General features: G+C 41.6%; 1 protein-coding gene, 1 long non-coding RNA gene and 1 other non-coding gene across 4 annotated transcripts; all 3 read right to left on the reverse strand.

The window, feature by feature from the left end:
- Positions 1-1778: 1778 nt before the first annotated feature.
- On the reverse strand, positions 1779-3189 carry LOC113058118 (uncharacterized). Of its 2 annotated transcripts, none has more exons than XR_003277914.1 (3): positions 3125-3189; positions 2642-2757; positions 1779-1826 (listed from the first exon to the last, which is right to left on the reverse strand). It is a non-coding gene; the product is annotated as an uncharacterized LOC113058118 (long non-coding RNA). The 2 variants fall into 2 exon arrangements; XR_003277913.1 differs by having other exon boundaries at positions 1790-1836.
- Positions 3190-6421: 3232 nt separating this feature from the next.
- Positions 6422-15169, reverse strand: LOC113058112 (tripartite motif-containing protein 16-like). The gene is made up of 6 exons (XM_026225804.1): positions 14597-15169; positions 14010-14105; positions 13697-13930; positions 13096-13255; positions 12902-12955; positions 6422-7006 (listed from the first exon to the last, which is right to left on the reverse strand). The coding sequence occupies exons 1-6, from the start codon at positions 15167-15169 to the stop codon at positions 6486-6488; spliced, it is 1638 nt and encodes a 545-aa protein (XP_026081589.1). The 3' UTR covers positions 6422-6485.
- A 6626-nt stretch (positions 15170-21795) lies between these two features.
- LOC113058169 (U1 spliceosomal RNA) lies at positions 21796-21959 on the reverse strand. The gene has a single exon (XR_003277935.1). It is a non-coding gene; the product is annotated as a U1 spliceosomal RNA (small nuclear RNA).
- Positions 21960-22483: the final 524 nt, after the last annotated feature.

Here is a 22483-nt window from a genome sequence, read left to right on the forward strand (position 1 = left end):
GCGGTACCCCCCGAAGCAATCTAAAATAGTCCGAATATAAACACTTATTATAGGTGCACCCTAGTGATTCAGGACAAGCTAAAAACACGGTTTGGAAAATGGATTCATGCTGTACTCGCTTATTATATAAACTTTTCTACATTTTGAACACAAACAAAGTTACGGACCGCAGCTCTGATTGGTTGCACTCTAAAAATGGCTGGGTTAAAAATAACCCAATTGGCAACCCAGCACTGGGTAAATATTGGACAGAACACATGCTGGGTTAAAGTAACCCAGCATGCTGGTTTACACATTTTAACCCAGCATGCTGGGTTATTGAGAAAACCCAAGATAGAGTCATTTTTACCATTTGTGGGTTTGCATTTTTATTATTCTGGGTTATTCTTGCTGGGTTATTCTCATAATTTCACTTTTACTTAACAAAGCAATCATGGATTAATAAATAATGAAGAATACAGGTTATTTAGACTGTTAAAAATATTTTTAATGCCATCTGACATTCAAAAACTTGTACCAATGACAAACAACATGGAATTTTCCCTTTTTTTGTTTCCAGCAAATGCAAAATAAATAATTAAAATAAAAATCACAGAATTACAGTTGCAATAAATAATAATTTTTTTTCTGAATGACCTGTGTCTAGCTGTTTAACTATTACATTTTGACATATTTAGCTATTTAAATACACAGTGAAATGACATTAACAATTAACATTCTTTAAATTTAAAGATGTCCTTAAATTTATATCAAGTATATAAAGACTCCTATGTAGGTAGATGTGCACTGCTTAGTGTAGTTCAACATATAGTTCACCCAAAAATGAAAATTATGTCATTTATTACTCAACTTCATGTTGTTACAAACCCGTAAGACCTTCGTTCATCTTCAGAAGACAAGTTAAGATATTTTCGATGATATTCGAGAGATTTCAGACCAGGGTGAATAATTAACAATTTTCATTTTTGGGTGTACTATTGTCAAACACTTAAGCTCTGAAGCAAAGATCTACACCTGAGAGCAGTGTAGTCTGCTATAGAGCCTGTCTATGGAAGGACAATTTTCAAAAGGAATTGCAAATTAAATTTTCAATTGTGTTTTCCACATGTGACAAATTGTGACATAATCCAAACACAATTGCAAATCTTGAACAAAAACACTGAACAAAAATTACTTGATGCATTCATGAATGCACAGTGACTGCTAAATTTCAAATAGAAAAGCAAAGTCCATTTGCAGCTGTATTTTCCATGTATTATGAGTAATAAGCCTGTCATATTAATCAAATACTGCATCATAGCAGCTTTACAGTATTAAATAGGAAAATAGTGTGTAATAATGCAAAGAGACAAAAGTAAACACTCAGTTTTCAGTTGAAGTCAGTTCATCATTGATTCAGTGATGTATCGTCCCTCTGTACAATCAAGTCGATGATATCGCTTGATATTAATTGTCTCAAACTAAGGAAAACCAAGGAACCAAAACTCCATCGGTGACAGAATGGAGAAAAAAACCTTGTGAGAAACCAGGCTCAGTTGGGGGTCAGTTCTCCTCTGACAAGACGAAACCAGTAGTTCAATTCCAGGCTGCAGCAAAGTCAGATTGTGCAGAAGAATCATCTGTTTCCTGTGGTCTTGTCCTGGTGGTCCTCTGAGACAAGGTCTTTACAGGGGATCTGTATCTGGGCTCTAGTTGTCCTGGTCTCCGCTGTCTTTCTGGGCAGTAGAGGTCCTTTCTAGGTGCTGATCCACCATCTGGTCTGGATACGTACTGGATACGGGTGACTGCAGTGACCCTCTGATCTGGACACAGACTGGATCTCGTGGCTACGGTGACCTCGGAATAAGAGAGAAACAGACTAATGTTAGCATAGATGCAACATAAGAACAAGTACATGAGGTTTTATGAATTACCACGTCTGTTTTTTCACTGTTTCGCACATGTTACCTGAGAAAACACAAATGGAATCACAATTACTGTAGCATCTGAATTTAAAATGCCTCACATTGAAAGCTGTCAATTTTTGTCAGTGGTGGGACCATACTATGGAGAGTGTTTGTATTGGGAGGTGACGTCACTAAAAGACAATTGTGCCAAATGCTTTGAACAATGGAGGTTAAGGCACTACTTAAGGCATCTGCCGCTCCGAGAGATGTGTGATAAAGAACAGACAGTGCAACCCGGATCTCCCTATATTCTTGGCACCTCACACAATAAATAATTCTGTCATTTTTACCCCAAATGCAGCTACTATCCCCTGCTAACAGTTAGTGCCACATGGTACTATTGGTCAATATTCACCATTAACCAAATGCTTTTCACCTGAGGAATAAAATATAAGGTAAGATGCAAATAAGTAAATAAGAGTAGAACTGCAATGTTGTTTTGCTGACGTGCATCAGAGTGCAAACAGTGAGAGATTTGGGGTAAAAACTACAGAATATATCCCAATAAAAAACACGCCCCATAGTATAGTCCCACACTTGACACAAAATGACAGCTTTCTGTGTAAAGCATCTGAAATTCAAATGCTTTTTAATTGCATCTGGACTATGTCACAATGTATGCATCCACATGTGGAAAAATGCAATTAAATATACAATTTGCAATTCCTTTTGAAAATAGTCCAGAATATCCTTACCTGTCCATTGATTATGATAATGCCTAAGAGATCTGCTGGCATTTTTAAATCGCCACAACAATTGGATGGGGTTTTGTGGACTCTGTTCGGTTAAGGAATTCCAGGTTTGTTCAGACCTTTAAAATAAATTTTTAAAAAAAGTTCAATTAACTGTGTGAAGTTAATCATGAAATTGACCAATCATGATTATTTGTGATATTCACCTATGAGTTGGTTTACAGAAGCAGAATATGATATAGTGATTGGCTGAAAGGTGTGCTTTCAAACTGTCTAATCAATGGGATGTTCCAGTCATTATACATCACAGTTTTATGTTAATATGCTGGCTATATCAAACACACACAGTCACTGGCACAGATAAGGGAGATCACACTGCATGCGCGCACACAGACATTTCTATGACAAGTCACGTAGGTAACTTACTGTGTTACTCCGCAGCTTTAAAACAGTCCATATAACGTTAGTTGATAAACACGAACTTACCTTTAGACGCCTCAATAAGACTGCATTTGACGAGTTTTTCTCTCACAAATGTATCCATGTGCTTTTCTGACAGGAAAAAAACACATTTTGAAATATAATTTGTATGTAAAAATACTTTATAAACCACACAAGCATCAAATCACCTCACTAACGCGGCCCTCGCTGTGCGTGCGCGCACTTTGAAGAGACGCCGATTCTTTTTCGGGATTCACTTTGTTCGAGAATTACTGAACCGGTTTATTTGAACCGGATCGTCGGTTCTTTTAGACCTGCGGTCCGACTATATCGTACGTAATTGTATGATTTACATGTCGATATGGACAACTGCAGGCGTTTACATTAGAGCAGAAAGTCGTATTCGCTTTTTGAACTCATTTCACTCACTTAAATGTTAAATTCGTTTTTCAGTGTCAGAAACAACTTTTTCCTCTATTTTCACAGGTATTCGCATATTTCAGCCATCTGTAACTGTCTGAAACTTAATAAAACTGTATTAATCTGTCGTCTCAGATACCTTAACACGATTATGCGAGTCACGTAACGTAGGTTGGCCGTTTGAGGTAAACTGTTCATCATTTAACGTAAATAATGTTGGCCTGTAGAAGTTTAACAGTATTGTAGCCGCAAAAAGGTTATAATTCTGCCAACTTAAAATAATTATTAATGAAAACATTAAATAAACTTACCTTAAAATAGTTGAAAGCTGTGTCTTTGCCCCGTTGTTCTTCCAAAATGACAGTTGGGGAGCGATTTAAACATCTTCAAGGCGCCTTAAATAACCCAGCGCTGGCCTGAAACAACCCAGCGACGCAACCCAGCAGGTTTAACCAAACACCTGGTAAACTGAAACTACCCAAAAGTGTTTAAAAATAAATAAAATAACCCAACAAAATGACCCAACAGACTCAACCCAGCATTTTGGGTTAAAAAATAACCCAGCAGTATTTAGAGTGTGTTTTTACCGGGAGCGATGGAGTTTGTGCAAATGGCAATAGGACACTGGGAGGAGCCAGAGGAGCTTGATTTTTACACAGATTATCTGTCTCATATTCTACTGTCAGGACATAATGACAGGTTTAACAAATATGTAAAAAATATTTTTTTACAAAAGTTCCCTACAGCAGCTTTAATTTGTTACATTGGATTGTTACAAACCATTTTCACAAAAATGATAGTTTACTACTTGTTTCAAAACGTTCAGAGAACTTTGAAAAGTAACATTCCCATTGCATTTGCAAAATTATAAACTGGAATGTTGTTATGGGATTTCTGGGATTGTCCCACACGTCAGACCAAAATCGATCAGAGTCAGCCTTCAGTGAACTTTTAAAACACATTAGAATGAATCACATTTTAAGAGCGGCAGAGGAAACACTTTCAGTCATGCTGTTTTTTTTTTTTTATTCCATTAAATAGAAGCATAATACAATCACCGCAGCAGGAATGGAGACCTCTGTCTCTCTGTCTGTCTGTTAGAGACTGGAGAGAAGATGAGACACGTCCACAATCACATCCGTCTGAACAGTCACGTCATTTCATGCACTCTTAAACACAAAGGCTCCAGAAACAGATTTTCACAGTGAGGCCATAGAGGAACCTTTTTTCTTATAGTGTAAAAAAAAAAAATACAAAGAAAAAAAGCATTTTTTTTTTTTTGCAATGGAAAGGTTCTATGGATGTTAAAGGTTCTTCATGCAACCATCAATGCATTCATTCATTCATTGCGTTCTGTGTATGCATTCATTATTCTTTGCTTTAATTTATTAGTTTAGATCAGAACTGGCAGCGATTGTTTTAATCTAGAGAACTGGCTTATAAACACACTGAAAAGACTTGAGGATTTGAAGGCCAGAAGCATTAATGTCTGTGTTAACAGCAGCGGCCCACTCACTCATTATCTACAGAGACGGTTTAAGTAACAAATGTGTGTGTGTGTGTGTGTGTGTGTGTGTCCACTCGCTGAACACCAGCCGTCTCATCCGTTACACAGCAAGATATCACATGCATTCCAGTTTGCTTACTTATACAATCTAAAGAAATGCACTCTTTTTGTGAGTTATGAACAGGAAAATTCATTTTGATAGTAAAAATTTAAATTGTGATACTACATTAAAAACTAAATGACTGAATTCAGTCAACACAAATAAAACCAGAGAAACACATGGTCACTCAGCAGACTCTGTAGAGGGAGGAAGAAAGAGAAAGAGAAGAGAAGAAGAGACTCTATAACATCTCACTGTTACTGATTCATCATGCACGCTGTAAAACCTGACAAGTTAACTTAACTCAAACCGTTTGAGTAAACAGATTGCCTTGATTTTAAACCATGTAAGTTTTAAAACTTTGCATTCAAGTAATTAAGTGATTAACTAAGTGCTGATTGTGAATTAGTGATGAACAGCTGCTGTTAACAAACAGAATCACTGAAGAAAAGAGAAACACAAGAACTACTACAACTGACTTCAGACACAGACTTAGATGAAATCAACTGAAATAAAATACATGAAATCTCTCAAGATCTGATTAAACAACCCACAAACAGCAGCACCAGCTCCACTTATTAATAACCAGACTATCATCACCTATATAAAGTATAACAACCTACACCTAGGTACAGGTTAACACCTGATGATATTTCTTCTGGGCTTTTGAGTTACAACAAACATGTTTTAGAAACACACGGTTATAACAGCCAGAGAAAAGACTAAGACAGAAATTAAGGGTCAAGAGCCCAACTAAAGCAAACACTGATCTCTAACATGGTTACTTCAAATGAAACAATAAATCAACATCTAAACCTTAGTTCATTCTCAATAAGATCTTCTGTAGACGTCTGACAGAAATAAAGTCAGTCTGGTTATTAATAAGTGGAGCTGGTGATGCTGTTTGTGGGGTTGTTTAATCAGATCTTGAGAGATTTCATGTATTTTATTTCAGTTGAGACAAGTCTGTGTCTGAAGTCAGTTGTAGTAGTTCTTGTGTTTCTCTTTTCTTCAGTGATTCTGTTTGTTAACAGCAGCTGTTCATCAATTCTCAATCAGCACTTAGTTAATCGCTTAATTACTTAATTGCAATGTATATCTTCTTTCAATGAACTTAACTGAATTAAATTCAGAGTACTCGTAACTGTTAGTTTTTTTAACTTAAACAGTTTAAGGCAATCGGTTTCCTCAAACCGTTTGAGTTAACATAACTTAAGGATATCTGTTTACTCAAACCGTTTGAGTTAAGTTTACTTGTCAGGTATTACAGTCAAGGCAATCGGTTTACTCAAACGATTTGAGTTGAGTTAACTTGTCGGGTTTTACAGTGCAGCTCAAAGCATTATGGGTAGAATCTCTCGTCTGTCTATTCTGATTCATCAACACAGTTCCACTGATCCAACCCAAACCCTAAACCCAGGATAGAGCGGCTGAGTGAATGTGGTCTGGACTGTGTGGATGAGGCTCATTTTGTCAGAGACGCTGTAGAAGGACAGAGTTCCTGCTCTGTGATCCACAAACACTCCTATTCTACTGCTGATGGACTTCACAGAGAGATCAGTCTTTATGTTATTGTGTCTGAATGAGTATCTGGAGGAAGAGCAGATCAAACTCCAGGACTGATCATTACATCCAAACCAACACTCATTACCCCGTCCCTTCCTGCTGATGCTCTTATATGACACTGATATACACAAATTACGTCCACTCCACTCAATCTCCCAGTAACAGCGTCCACACACACTCTCTCTACACAACACCTGAGGATATACATCATCAAATCTGTCTGGATGATCAGGATACGACTGGACTGTGTCAGTGTCAGTAATCACTCTGTTGTTCTCAGACAGATGGAGGAGTTTATTCACTGTGTTCAGATCCAGAGTGAACTGATGGGAATCTGATGGAGATAAAACACATCAGAATCAGGAATTATTGTCATGTTTTCGGTTTTCCTTCTCTCCTTCCCCCCTCCCCTCTGCTGTTTTTCCTCGCTACACTCACACTCTTCCTCAACTGTTCCTCATTATCGCTCCTCTGTCTCGCTAATAGATTCACACCTGTTCTCGCTTCTCCTTAATCACCCTGGCTATTTCTAAGTCCCCATTCTTTGTGTTCTCTGCTTGATTATTTCGTTTGCTGTAGATGCTGATGCTTCGCATTCATCTTATGCCTGTCTTGTCCTGTCGTGTCGGACCCTATCCTGCCTTACGTGCTCCAGTCACAGGTCAGATCTAACGGTGCTCTGGGTTAACCTATTGCTCTGCTCTCTGTCCAGTCCTGGGGTGGGGTTGGCGCAGTGGATAAGACGCATGCCCTTGATGTGAGAGACCCGGGTTCGAATCCACTGTGAGGCACCAATGTGTCCCTGAGCAAGACACTTAACCCCTAGTTGCTCCAGAGGCGTGCGACCTCTGACATATATAGCAATTGTAAGTCGCTTTGGATAAAAGCGTCAGCTAAATGAAAAAATGTAAATGTAATGTAAATGTCCTGCTGGTGCTGACGAGTACTCTGGACAGTTACCATGACAGCCGCGTGTGTTTATCCAGCTAACGCTAATCTCTACACGCTGCCCGAGCGCCGGCCTGTGTATCTTCAAGAATCCTGTTTGCCCATTTCATATAGAAGACTGTGTTTACCATTTTTGGGTACCGGCTCATCGGCCGCCTTTTGTTGTAATTTCGAAGACTCATTTCTGTTTCAACGCTACTCTATTAAAGACGCTTCTTTTGCATAATCGCTCTTGGGTCCTCATCTGTCCATACCACAGAATAATCAAGCCAATAATGGACCCAGCGAGTGCAAGCCCGATTCAGACTGCCGTTAAGCTGCAAGGAGTCATGCTCGGAAGACATCACATCGAGCTAGCCACTGTTCGGCGCACGGTAGATTCTCTGGCCGCCCAGCTCACGGATTTGTCTTCGCAGGTTCACCAACTTAAGGTGGGTCCTCCTGCTTCCAAGGGGTTGGAATCCCCAGAGCCCAGAGTCAACAACCCTCCTTTCTATGCCGGTGAGCCCGCACAGTGTCGGTAGTTTCTCACCCAATGTGAACTTGTCTTCTCTCTCCAACCAGTGACCTACGCTAGAGAGCGAGCTCGGGTCGCTTACGTCATCTCGCTCCTGACTGGACGTGCCTGCGAGTGGGGAACTGCCGCTTGGGAGGCTGGGGTCGAGTTCATCACCAGCTTTTGACTACTTCAAGGAGGAGATGATTCGGGTGTTTGACCGTTCGGCCCGCGGAGAAGAGGTGTCTCACATCCTGTCCACCCTCCATCAGGGCAGACGCTCTGTCGTGGATTATTCCATTGAGTTTCATACCCTTTCGACCACTTGTGGCTGGAATGAGCCAGCGCTCGTGGCACATTTCCTTGAGGGATCTCAGTTCCAACATCAAGGACGAGGTCCTCGCCCATGATCTACCGACTCGTCTCGACCTCCTCATTGATCTGGCCATACGTACAGAGAAGAGGTTTGATCTCCGCCGCCGCTCCAGGCCCATGGATTTCCCCACTCGTTCCGCCGCTGCACCTATCTCTTCCCCCCAACCTACTCAGCCTGAACCAGAGCCCAAGCGGTTAGGTGGACTGCGCATTTCCACCAAGGAGAGGGAACGTCGCATTATTCATCGTCTCTGCATGTATTGTGGCGCAGCCAACCACTTCGTGGCATCATGTCCAGGAATGGGCAAACGCTCGTCAGTCGGTGAGGGATTACTGGCGAGCGCTACTTCAATCTCTCCTTCAGGATCGCGCTCTGTCATTCCCGTTACCCTGCAGTGGTCTGGTTTGTCAGTCTCTTGTAATGCCTTAATAGACTCTGGGGCTAAGGGGAATTTCCTAGATGAGTCCTGGGCCCGCAAGCAAGGTGTCCCTTTGAGGGAGCGGGAGGAGGCCACTCCCCTTGTTGCCCTAGATGGAAGTCCACTACCCAGGGTTCATTTTCAGTCTGCTCCTTTATCTCTCACTGTCTCTGGTAATCATCACGAGACCATTTCCTTTTTAATTTTCCACTCCCCCTTTGCTCCTTTAGTTTTAGGACATCCCTGGTTAGTTAAACACAATCCTCACATTAACTGATCTAATAATAACATCCTCTCTTGGAACCTGTCTTGTCATGTCGAATGTTTATTGTCTGCTAATCCCCCTGTTTCCTCTGTTTCTGTGTTTCAGGAGGAGCCGGGTGATTTGACCGGAGTGCCGGAGGAATATCATGACTTGAGGGCGGTTTTCAGTCGTTCACGGGCAACTTCTCTCCCTCCTCACCGGCCGTACGACTGTAGTATAGAACTTTTACCCGGGACCACAACCCCTCGCGGTAGATTGTTCTCTCTATCCGCGCCCGAACGAAAGGCATTAGAGGAATATCTGTCCGAGTCTCTTAACACCGGTACCATAGTCCCTTCCTCCTCGCCAGCCGGGGCAGGGTTTTTCTTTGTTAAGAAAAAAGATGGCTCTTTACGTCCCTGTATCGATTATCGTGGGCTTAATGACGTGACCGTCAAGAATCGCTACCCCTTACCGCTCATGTCATCCGCTTTTGATTTGCTTCAGGGGGCTAGAGTTTTCACCAAGTTGGATCTTCGCAACGCGTACCATCTCATTCGTATAAGGGAGGGGGATGAATGGAAGACTGCGTTTAATACACCGTTAGGGCACTTCGAATATCGGGTGCTTCCGTTCGGGCTCGTGAACGCCCCAGCTGTTTTCCAGACATTAATCAATGACGTTCTTAGAGACATGCTTAATATCTTTGTGTTTGTGTATCTTGACGATATATTGATTTTCTCTCCATCTCTCGAGGTACACGTACAGCAGGTGCGTCTAGTCCTTCAACGCCTACTTGAGAATCGCCTGTTTGTAAAGGCTGAGAAATGCACTTTTCACGCGCCCAGCGTCACCTTCCTCGGTTCCGTGATTTTCGCAAATGGCGTTAGTATGGACCCTGCTAAGGTTCGGGCAGTTTCCGATTGGCCAATCCATGACTCTCGTGTTGCGCTCCAATGGTTTTTGGGGTTTTCTAATTTTTATCGACGTTTTATACGTAACTTCAGTCAAGTAGCGGCTCCCCTTACAGCTTTAACGTCAGTCAAGTCATGTTTTAGGTGGTCAGAGTCCGCTCAGAAGGCATTTGATCACTTAAAGTCTCTCTTTATCTCAGCTCCTATTCTCGTGACCCCTGATAGCTCTAAACAATTCACTGTTGAGGTCGACGCATCAGAGGTAGGGGTGGGAGCCATCCTCTCCCAACGCTCATCCGACAATAAGTTGCACCCCTGCGCTGTTTTTTCCCACCGTCTCTCGCCTGCGGAGCGCAACTATGACGTAGGCAATCGTGAGCTGCTGGCCATACGTTTGGCCTTGGGAGAGTGGCGTCATTGGTTAGAGGGTGCTTCCTTACCATTTATCGTGTGGACAGATCACCGTAACCTAGAGTACATTCGCTCCGCTAAGCGGCTTAACGCACGTCAGGCTGGCTGGGCCCTATTTTTTCGCCCGTTTCGATTTCTCGATCTCATATCGCCCTGGGTCTAAGAACGTGAAGGCCGATGCTCTCTCTCGCCTCTTTGATTCCTCAGACTCACCCTCCACCTCTGAGGGAATAATCTCTGGTGCGGTGGTCTGGGGAATAGGGAGAGGGTAGTTAAACGTGCCCTGTCTCACTCCGTCGCTCCGCGTAATGTCCCTAAGAACCTCCTTTTTGTTCCCGTTTCGGCACGCTTAGCAGTTCTTCAGTGGGCTCATTCCTCCAAATTAACCGCCCATCCCGGCGTTCGGGGCACACTCTCCACTATTCGCCAGCGCTTCTGGTGGCCTACTCTGACCGTGACTTGCGACGTTTCATTGCGTCATGTACGGTCTGCGCACAGACCAAATCTAGCAGTTCTCCGCCGGCGGGTCTCTTAAGACCACTACCCACTCCGTCCCGGCCCTGGTCTCACATAGCCCTTGATTTTATTACTGGCTTACCCCCGTCAGCAGGTAATACTGTCATTCTAACTATAGTGGATCGATTTTCTAAAGCCGCACACTTTTTTCCCCTTCCTAAACTTCCTTCGGCCAAGGAGATGGCTCAGGTTTTGGTCAATCACGTCTTTAAGATACACGGTCTCCCCTCTGACGTCGTTTCGGACAGGGGCCCTCAGTTCACGTCCCAGTTCTGGAAAGAATTCTGTCGCCTCATGGGCGCGTCAGCCTCTCCTCTGGGTTTCATCCCCAGACTAATGGCCAGGCTGAACGCACCAATCAGATCGTTGGCCGCCTTTTACGCAGCTTAGCCTTTCGTAGCCCATCATCTTGGTCAGAGCAATTGCCCTGGGCAGAATATGCCCATAATTCTTTACCTACGTCCGCAACCGGTTTATCCCCGTTTAATTCTTGCCTTGGCTATCAACCTCCTTTATTCTCCTCGCAGAATGCGGACTCCAATGTCCCTTCAGTGACGGCGTTCATCAATCGCTGTAAGCGCACCTGGAGAATAGTTAGATCCGCGCTCTGTCGCACCAAGTCCCGTACTTGAAAGTACACCAATAAGCATCGTATCAGAGGGCCTAAGTATCATTGTGGTCAGAAAGTGTGGCTATCCACCCAAAATTTACCTCTCCTGACTCCCTCCCGCAAACTGGCCCCCCCGCTTTATCGGACCTTATCAGGTGTCTAAGATCGTTAGTCCTGTCGCGGTCAAACTAAAACTCCCTCCCAATCTGCGTCGCATCCATCCCGTTTTTTCATATTTCATGCATTAAACCGTTCGTACGCGCGCCTGCTCCCACCCCCCCGTCTGTCCCAGTTCGTGTCGAGGATGCTCCCGTTTACACTGTGCGTAAACTCCTAGATATGCGTCGTCGTGGTCGGGGTCTCCAGTTTCTCGTTGACTGGGAGGGTTACGGTCCTGAGGAGAGAAGTTGGATCCCCTCCCGGGACGTGCTGGACCGCTCTCTCATCGATGATTTCCTCCGCACTCGCCAGGTTCCTCCCTTGGGAGCGCCAGGGGGCGCTCCTTAGGGGAGGGGCACTGTCATGTTTTCGGTTTTCCTTCTCTCCTTCCCCCCTCCCCTCTGCTGTTTTTCCTCGCTACACTTACACTCTTCCTCAACTGTTCCTCATTATCGCTCCTCTGTCTCGCTAATAGATTCACACCTGTTCTCGCTTCTCCTTAATCACCCTGGCTATTTCTAAGTCCCCATTATGTGTGTTCTCTGCTTGATTATTTCGTTTGCTGTAGATGCTGATGCTTCGCATTCATCTTATGCCTGTCTTGTCCTGTCGTGTCGGACCCCTATCCTGCCTTACGTGCTCCAGTCACAGGTCAGATCTAACGGTGCTCTGGGTTTAACCTATTGCTCTGCTCTCTGGTCCAGTCCTGCTGGTGCTGACGAGTACTCTGGACAGTTACCATGACAGCCGCGTGTGTTTATCCAGCTAACGCTAATCTCTACACGCTGCCCGAGCGCCGGCCTGTGTATCTTCAAGAATCCTGTTTGCCCATTTCATATAGAAGACTGTGTTTTACCATTTTTGGGTACCGGCTCATCGGCCGCCTTTTGTTGTAATTTCGAAGACTCATTTCTGTTTCAACGCTACTCTATTAAAGACGCTTTCTTTTGCATAATCGCTCTTGGGTCCTCATCTGTCCATGACACAATTATGAATCTCTTTGATCTTTGAAGTGTCCTCATTACAGATGAACAGATATCTGTGCACATCATCAGTTATAAAACTCTTCTTTCTCCTTCTACAGAAGAACATGAAGACTCTCAGAGAGTTTTTCTGCTGGTTTTCTTACTGACTTACATTGTAGGAAGTCGTTCCTGGTCCAGAGATCAATGCTGGTGAATGTGAGTGTAACTGTGGAAATCAACAGACATGAACAGTGTGATTCTCATGATCCTGTATCTATTCCTAACACATTTCTAATATGATGTTCTCCATGATATGAGATGATGATGGACTGGTTTCTGAGAGCAGATGAATCTCCAGGACTTTACCTCTGTCTGAGATCTTCTGGAGCTGCTCTATGCAGAAATCCTCCAGTTTGTCTCTCAGCTGATGGACAGATTCTCTCAGATCATCAGAAGAGAAGAGAGAAATGAAGGGAATGTCATTTACATCTGTAGATTCAGGAGGAGCTGAGAGAGACTGGAAACTCTACAGAAAACAGAAATCAAACTCATCAGCTCCACACTTCACTCAATAACCTTCAGGAACATCAGATTTGATCTTTAGTAACTCTCCTCAATCCAGCACTTTCACAACATCAGCTTCATTCTTCTCATATTCATTAAATCACATTAGAGCTACAGATTCATTTCTAACAGCTCAAGCACATCAATGGAGATTCATTGTAGAGTTGAATAGATTTGCTCAGGAATAGCAGCTAAAAAACGTTGATCAGATTGACCACTTAAGAGTTGTTAGAGACCCGGACTTGAAAGCCATTGTAAGTCTCTTTCAGAAGAAGATGATCAGATGAGAGTCTGACTGATGATTATATAATAAGACACTCATGAACTGTTTTCTCTGTGAGTCTCTGTCACAGCAGGATCTGCTCAAGTCCACTATGATCCTGTTCTTCTAGATCTGTGTTACCTGCAGGAACTGGATGTGATCCTGTGTGTGTGAAAGCTGCTCCAGCTCAGCGTCTCTCCTCCTCAGATCATTGATCTCCTGCTCCAGTCGCTCCAGTCGTTCTTCAGCTCGACTCACTGCAATCTTTTCCTGATCTCTGATCAGTCGTATCATCTCAGAGCGGCTTCTCTCAATGGAGCGGATGAGCTCAGTAAAGATCCTCTCACTGTCCTCCACTGCTGGCTGTGCAGAGCGCTGTTAGGACACACAGTGATTCAGCTTCAGTGAGTCTGAACTGAGACGGAGACAAACTTCTCTTCTTCTCCAGACTCACCTTATGAGACTCCACAGTCTCTCTCAGCTGCTGGAGATCTTTCTCTCTCTGCTGGATTCTCTGCTGGAGCGTCTTCTGAGTCTCCTTCAGCTGCTTCTGCAGGACAAACAGATGATCGTCAATCTCACAGAAAACTACTGACACTAAATCATCATGAGAACAGATCAATCCAGTAAAAGAGGAGCTGATAACTAACAGCTGTAGGTTCAATCTCCAGAAGTGATGATGAGTTACAATCATCATATCAGCATGAATTACTCTAAGTGTAAGTGTTATAAAAGTGAAACTGACACAGACGTAGAGCTTCACACTGACAGTGTTTCTGCTGTGCAGAGCTTGCATTTTGACAGATGGATATATATACTTATACACAGAACAGGTGAATAGTATAATCTAGGCTCATTTTAAGAAAGATTGTGTTGATGTTTATGGTGCATCTTCGGCAAACAGTTAAACTTATCTGGCAACTACTGTTCATTTCTGCTGCCATGTGACGTGTGAATGCTGTCAGCTGTTAATATGGTGCTGATATAAACACAAATGAAACGAGTGTCAGCAATATTTGATCAGTGTCTAGTGTTAAATACCTGTTTCTCTGTCCTCTGCTCTGCAGCTGATACAATGTCGTGGTTTTTATGTTCAATAACTGTACACAGCACACATATACATTTCTGATCAGTGCGACAGAAAACCTCGAGGATCTTCTCATGTTTCTGGCAGATCATCTCCTGCAGTCGTCCAGTAGCTTCAGTCAGATTGTGTCTCTTTCCTCTAAAGAAACTCTCATGTTGTTGGAGGTGATTCTGACAGTAAGAGTTCAGACACACCAGACAGGACTTGACGGCTCTGTATTTTCTTCCAGTACAGACGTCACACTGCACATCTCCAGCTCCAGCGTAACAGTCATCAGAGAGTCTGGTCTTCTTCAGTTTCTCCACCACTTCAGCCAGCATGGTGTTTCTAGATAAAGCAGGTCTTGGACTGAAGGTCTGTCTGCACTGAGGACAGCTGTAGACTCTCTTCTGATCCTCCTGATCCCAGCAGTCTGTAATACAGATCTTACAGTAACTGTGTCCACACTGGATGGTCACTGGATCCTTCAGCAGATCCAGACACACTGGACACAAGAACTCATCCTGAGAAAATCTGGCTTCTGCCATTTTACTGCTTGAATACAGAGACACAAACACACAACAGCTCAACTACACTTCAGTTTCTCTTTCTCTGAAATCAGGTGATTTCTGTTTCCTGCTTCTGTGTCTGAGTCACGTGTTTGTCTGCACATTCTCTCATACTGTAACCCTTCATGTTAAAAACATACTCTGCACACACTTTTACTACCATGCACTGTAAAACTAATCCTGTGTATTTACAGTATGTTACTGCAGAAAAACATTATCAGCTGTCGATGCCAGAAATTCACTGTAGAAATATGTTGATGGCATTTCAGACACACTGGATTTACTTCAAAATGATTTTTACTCAGATGTTCCTCAATGACAAAAATACAAAGGAGCAGCAAGTATATTAAATCAAATATGAAAAAAAGCATTTTCTAATCCAAATCATCTTTCTTTAATTCATGATTTTTGAAAAATACTTTTTTTAGTGCATAATGAGGGAACAGTTTGCTGCACAAAACATAATAAACAACACACGTGGCATTAGAATAATGCAGTAGCACAGAATATATAACATAAAACAAAAACATGTGTCATATGCACACTGTTATTCAAAACCTAAAGCTCTTCTTTTAAAAGCTCACATGTACATGATTAAATGTAATCGGGAGAGAGCTGTTGAATATATAAAGTAAAAACAAAAGTAAAATTGAAACCAAACTTTTTATTCATGTTTTAATTTTTTTGCTCTTTGTGGTTGTACATGTAGTATTAGTGTACACCGTTTGAAAAGAAAAAAACAAACAAAAGAATATGTAGTGTTGTAGCATGTGGTGTAAAAACCAAACATAATGTGTGTGCTTGCATGTGGAGATGGTTGGGTGTATCTAGCCCCATCTCTCCTCCGGGCTGGGTCCGGCCAACATACGTCATCCACGTCACATGCTATATTCTCTCTTTCCAGACACCAGGGAAAGAACCTTCTTGTATGGCGTATCCGACCTTGGATGGAGGCAGCATCAATGTCTCCACATGTGTTGTAGGTGCAAGTCTGATATATTGGAGAAATGCTTACACTCACAAAGTCATGTCAAAGATTCTTGACTCTGTCACAGTTCATTTCAAAAGGGAACCTGTACAGCTGTTTCATGCTCATTCGATTTTTCTGGAGGACGCGATGTATTGTTGAGGCACTCACAGCATTTATGTTCGGCAAAAGTTGTGGCATCATTAAGCAATATGGTTGTGTATTTCACAGATTGTAATAGCATTATTGGCCAAAACCAAAATCACAATAGCCGTCTCCTGCACTTCAGTGAACATGTGGCCTCGCCCACCATGAATCCTTTGCCTTTCCACTCCGTGAAAGATTCAGGAACAGTAAGTGTGTGCCATAAACTGTAACAATATATATAATATTTAACAATATGGTCAGATTATAGGCCTATTGTTTGTTATGGTAAAAAGCTATTATGTGTACATTACATTAGATTGTTACATACCTGTTCTCATTTCTAAAGGTTTGAATTATACCCGCCACAGTAAATCTACTCAAATTAGACTCTCAGTCCAGCCTCTCTCATTGTTAAACCGTGGTTTATCACATGATCGACTACTGTAGCCCTAATCTCATTCGAGACCACTCTTCTTGTTCCTTGTCCTCCTCCATTTCTGACTCGTCCTCTTCCTCCCCTTGCTCCTCTTAGTCGAACTCGTCCTCTGGCTCTCCCTCCAACTCCTCTTACTCTGTCTGCATTGTTTGCATCCATTGTCCAAAAGCTATTACTTGACCTTTGGCCTATTTTATCAGCCCACACAAGCCAACTCTCCCCACCATCATACTTCCTAATGTACACTCTTCAGACAATAAACTGGACTACATCCGATTACTACGCTCAACTCAGAGGACTGTAACCCAGACAGCAAGCAGTTTCGGCCCAGGTCTGGTCCACAATCTGGCCCACATGGATTTCATGCGGGCCAGATGTGGGCCGGATCTGGGCCAACACTATGTTGCTGTCAGGGAAGCGACTGTTTTGTTTTTATGTTCACAGAAACATCCCACATAGCAAATGTCTTCTGGCCCAGTTCCGGGCCACACAATGACTTTTCTCTCGGCCCAAGTACCGCAAAGAAAGACGGCCCGGAAGTGGCCCAGAAATAGATTAAAGACTCGGGCCACACATGGTCCATAAACAGCCCGAATCTCAGCCAGTTAATCAGCCTTAGCTGGTCCTGATCTGGGCCAAAACAGGTTTTATTATTGGTGCCAATTCTCAGCCTTAAGTAAACCAGAATCCCCAAATCTGAGCCACACCTGAGCCTTATATAGCCCAGACCCAACCCAGACAGCACACCGTGTCAAGCCGAATGGATTTCACGTGGGCCAGATGTGGGCCGGGTCTGGGCCAACACTATATTGCTGTCTGGGAATTTTTTATATTTCATATTTTTACCTTGTATATTACTATTGATCGCAATTACTCATTTTGTGACATGCTTTAATGTACACACAATCTATGCCAATAAAGTACATTAAACTCAATAGAAAATCAGACTTAAAACCCACAAATCATGTAACTGTGCAATAAAAAACGTATTGCATTAGTTTTTCTATTTATTTTTATAAAGAACACAGCCTATAAGAGAAAGGTAACAGATAGACACATGTAACTTAATCATAATAATTTATTACAGATGTGACAAAGAGCAGTACCACAGTAGTCTAAAAGACGATGCATTGCAGTTGCATTCCTCTCTGGCAGAATATAATAGTAGTGTGAGGAGCAGGTCATAGTTTAAGTTGTTAAACGCTGAAAATACTATCCCTATCCACTCCCTCAAGACGTGTGCTTCTCATTCAAAACACGTATCACCGGAAACAAGGCATGTCGCAATCTCTGACGAAACCAGCGAGAACCGATGAGCGTTTGATATCGCTGGCCGTAAAACTTGTTGTAAAACTTCTTAATGGCACATTTTTAAATAGTTACTATAGCTACATAGGAAGTAGATACATATCGCCAATGAATGCGGTTTGAATTTGGATCTATTCCTCAAAGTATCAAACGGATACAGGATTTAAATTAAAATAAAATAATTTCATGATCATTTTATTTAATGCTTGTGCATGACAGCATACTAATACAAATTATGTGCACCCAATCTCTATTATAGATCAGTGTGTGTCCCATGGTAAACCAAATAAATATTACATGATAACAGTTAAATACTCTCTCTCTCTTTCTTTTCATGTAAGGATTCTAAGATTATTTGTGCCAAGAATACTAATATAAAATGTAATAAAATTATAATTAAGTTTAATGCACTTGACTGATTTGCTAATTTTTTAATGATAATGTTTCATTCTGTTTTGACTTGCCATTTCAAAGACTACATTTTAACAATACTACACTGTACATTAAAATGTATGTGATCATTTAACCATTGTCATGCAATATTGTATTTATCTTGTTTATCATGGGTCACATAATATGCTGGCAGATCTTAGCCTGATTTGGGACACATATCACTGGACTGATCTGGGCCACACTCCTCCCATCAACACTCGGCCCTCATGTTGTTTGTCAGATCCCCGTCGTGCCGTCATTGCCACACATGGCCCAGCTCTGGCTGAAAAGGTACATGCCATTGCCGACGACCAAGTCCATTTGCTATGTGGGTAATGTTGCTTCTTGTTTGATATTATATTTTCTGTGTTTACTGCATTATTCTAATGCCATGTGTGTTGTTTTATTATGTTTTGTGCACCAAACTGTTCCCTCATTATGCACTATAAAAATTATTTTTAAAATCATGAATTAAAGAAAGATGATTTGGATTAGAAAATTTCGGAAGTTCTAAGCGGCCATGCATTATAATTTTTTTTCCTTTTTGTTTTCTCGTTATAACGACTTAATTTTCTAGTTATCTCGACATAACGAAAGTCGTTTTCTCGTTATAACGACTTAATTTTCTAGTCATCTCAACATAACGAAAGTCGTTTTCTCGTTATAACGACTTATTTTTCTCGTTATCTCGACATAACGAAGTTCGTTTTCTCGTTATAACGACTTATTTTTCTCATTATCTCGACATAATGAAAGTTTGTTTTCTCGTTATAACGACATGACAGTTTTACTGTTGCTATAGTAACGAACTCAACTTTGACAGGCATCTGATGGACCATGCAGGCGCTCTTACTGTAGCCTATATTTCAGCAAATTTAGCTTCGCCTAGGTAATAACGTCTACAATACTGTATATAAATAAAGGCTGATCAATCACTGTTGATTTTTCCAGAGACAGTACAACGAACGTTTTGTTTTTGTAATTAACATGTTTAAACGGCAACACCGCGAAATTAGAGCTGCTTGGATTAAACTCACTTTTCATTTTCCCTTTATTTGAAATAAAATTATATATAATTTGTAATTTGTAGTAGTCATTATATGATGTGGCAGATATCATGTGTGTTAGAAGCTTCTTTTTGAAAAGAGCGTCCACGTGTACGTGTAGTGTGTGTGTTTGTGTGTGTGTGTGTGTAGAAAAAAACGATTACAACATTATAGAACAAAACTGAATTAAATTAGCCTATGGATTTTACATATACATCACATTTCTCATCAAAATGGTTAACAATAAAGATTAGTAATAAGGAAAAAAAGCACATCAGCCTACATCGTTAAATCCCGTCCTACTGTAGATAAACAGAATACAGTGATGTCAACCTTGGTTTTGATAAGCAGTTATTTTATGACACAGAACGCGTTGGTGAAACTCATGCATCTAGCAGGAACTTAATACACAAAATATTCATATTGATTCAAGCATTTAACATTTATGAATTAATTAATGTCAGTAATGAAGACTGCACAAATTATAGCGATCACGAGGAAGGTCCGCGTACAGTAAAGTGGATAGTGTACAACACCCCATCAGTTATATTCAGGTCTATCGTGCCACCTGCTGGCGCAGTTTTGTAACTTCTTAGAGAAAATTACGTCGTTATGACGAGAAAACGAACTTCGTTATGTCGAGAAAACGAGAAAATGAAGTCGTTATAACGAGAAAACGAACTTCGTTATGTCGAGATAACGAGAAAATTAAGTCGTTATAACGATAAAACAAGAAGAAAAAATATTATAATGCATGGCCGCTTAGAACTTTGGTAAAAGAAAGATGATTTGGATTAGAAAATTACGGAAGTTCTAAGCGGCCATGCATTATAATTTTTTTTTCCTTTTTGTTTTCTCATTATAACGACTTATTTTTCTCGTTATCTCGACATAACGAAGTTCGTTTTCTCGTTATAACGACTTATTTTTCTCGTTATCTCGACATAACGAAAGTTTGTTTTCTCGTTATAACGACATGACAGTTTTACTGTTGCTATAGTAATGAACTCAACTTTGACAGGCATCTGATGGACCATGCAGGCGCTCTTACTGTAGCCTATATTTCAGCAAATGTAGCTTCGCCTAGGTAATAACGTCTACAATACTGTATATTAATAAAGGCTGATCAATCACTGTTGATTTTTCCAGAGACAGTACAACGAACGTTTTGTTTTTGTAATTAACATGTTTAAATGGCAACACCGCGAAATTAGAGCTGCTTGGATTAAACTCACTTTTCATTTTCCCTTTATTTGAAATAAAATTATATATAATTTGTAATTTGTAGTAGTCATTATATGATGTGGCAGATATCATGTGTGTTAGAAGCTTCTGTTTGAAAAGAGCATCCATGTGTACGTGTAGTGTGTGTGTGTGTGTGTGTGTGTGTGTGTGTGTGTGTGTGTGTGTGTGTGTGTGTGTGTGTGTGTGTGTGTGTAGAAAAAAACGATTACAACAATATAGCTGCAAGCAGCAATAACGGGGCCAAGCACTACAGAAGCAAGCTTCAGACGAACAGCAGGAATGAGTAATTCAAACCGTTTTAAGATTATTTTAGGCAAAATGGCTTGAAAACAATAAACACAACAACTAGTAATAGGATTTATTGGTTTATCACGTGTAACCAATAGGTGGCGCTGTTACCAAATTAGTGTGGAATGGTCAGTGTGAGGTGACAATGACACATACAATGTTTGGTGCAAAAATGTCAAAGCTTTGCTGAGATACAGCCTCAAATGCATTTTGACATCCTTCCAGCATATTTGTTGATGCGCTAAATGAGAACCGTTTCGTATATCGACACAAAATCCATGTCCTTCAGTTGTCTCAGTCTGAAGATGATATGATTCGGACAAACGGTCTAGGAGGAGTTCGAAAAAGTAGGTTTGGACTGAAAATCAAGATGGCAGACAGGAAGTTCAGCCAAATAAGGAAAACTTCATAAGTGACGTGACATTCAGCCAAGTATGGTGACCCATACTCAGAATTTGTGCTCTGCATTTAACCCATCCGAAGTGCACACACACAGAGCAGTGAACACACACCCGGAGCAGTGGGCAGCCATTTATGCTGCGGGGAGCAGCATGCCCGGGGAGCAGTTGGGGGTTCGATGCCTTGCTCAAGGGCACCTAAGTCGTGGTATTGAAGGTGGAGAGAGAACTGTACATGCACTCCCCCCACCCACAATTCCTGCCGGCCCGTGACTCGAACTCACAACCTTTCGATTGGGAGTCCAACTCTCTTACCATTAGGCCACGAAAAAAAAATTCAGGGGAGAGCGCGAACGCAGTCCCCCACTACCATAAATTATGCAGTCGAGATTCCCGCATTTGAGGAATTCGCAGGGGTCAGCATGGCCGGAGTGCAATGGACAAGCCTCGCCCTGGGTGAACCGCCTTCTTGATCATGGTGTCTCCCCTGCCAGGTAAGTATCTATCTTCATATCTATGTTCTCAGCTTGACCCAAGGAATCTATTAAGACCAGCGGCATTTCAATAGCCAGATTTATTCAGAAGTTATTAGCCTTTATGTAAATTGAGTTATAACTTTTGACCACAATGTGGCGGTGTTTCAAAATATTTTGAGTAACTTCAGGGGATGGTGTTGTTGGCACATTCTTAGTTTCGTAATATTACACCAATGCATTTGTTTAGTATAGCATTTTATTTCACAAAACTGTATTGAAGTCAATGGGAATTTCATGTTTTGTTCTATTATAGCGCCACCAAGAGGCTCGATCCCACCATTTTTTTATGTGTAATCAGAGTGAGCCCATACATATGTGTGTCAATTTTGGTGAAAATATCTCAATTCACTTCAGAGTTATAGACATTTATATGAAAAAAACATGTAAAAAATGACTGACTTTTGACTTTGATTGAATTGTACTACCCCTTACTATCAATATTTTTGCATTTGGGCATTTTTGTATTGCTATCGACCTATGTTTGTTTTCG

This window comes from Carassius auratus, chromosome 39, assembly GCF_003368295.1.
Source record: "Carassius auratus strain Wakin chromosome 39, ASM336829v1, whole genome shotgun sequence".
In the NCBI taxonomy this organism is placed as follows: Eukaryota; Metazoa; Chordata; class Actinopteri; order Cypriniformes; family Cyprinidae; genus Carassius; species Carassius auratus.

What these genes read in the sequence shown, in the direction of transcription:
- LOC113058112 (XM_026225804.1), bottom strand. Translation starts at nt 15,169, where the DNA reads ATGGCAGAAGCCAGATTTTCTCAGGATGAGTTCTTGTGTCCAGTGTGT. An exon ending in AGACTGTGGAGTCTCATAAG is followed by an intron (nt 13,931 to 14,009) that starts GTGAGTCTGGAG and finishes GTGTCCTAACAG; the next exon opens with CGCTCTGCACAGCCAGCAGT. An exon ending in CAGGAACGACTTCCTACAAT is followed by an intron (nt 7,007 to 12,901) that starts GTAAGTCAGTAA and finishes TATCTCCATCAG; the next exon opens with ATTCCCATCAGTTCACTCTG.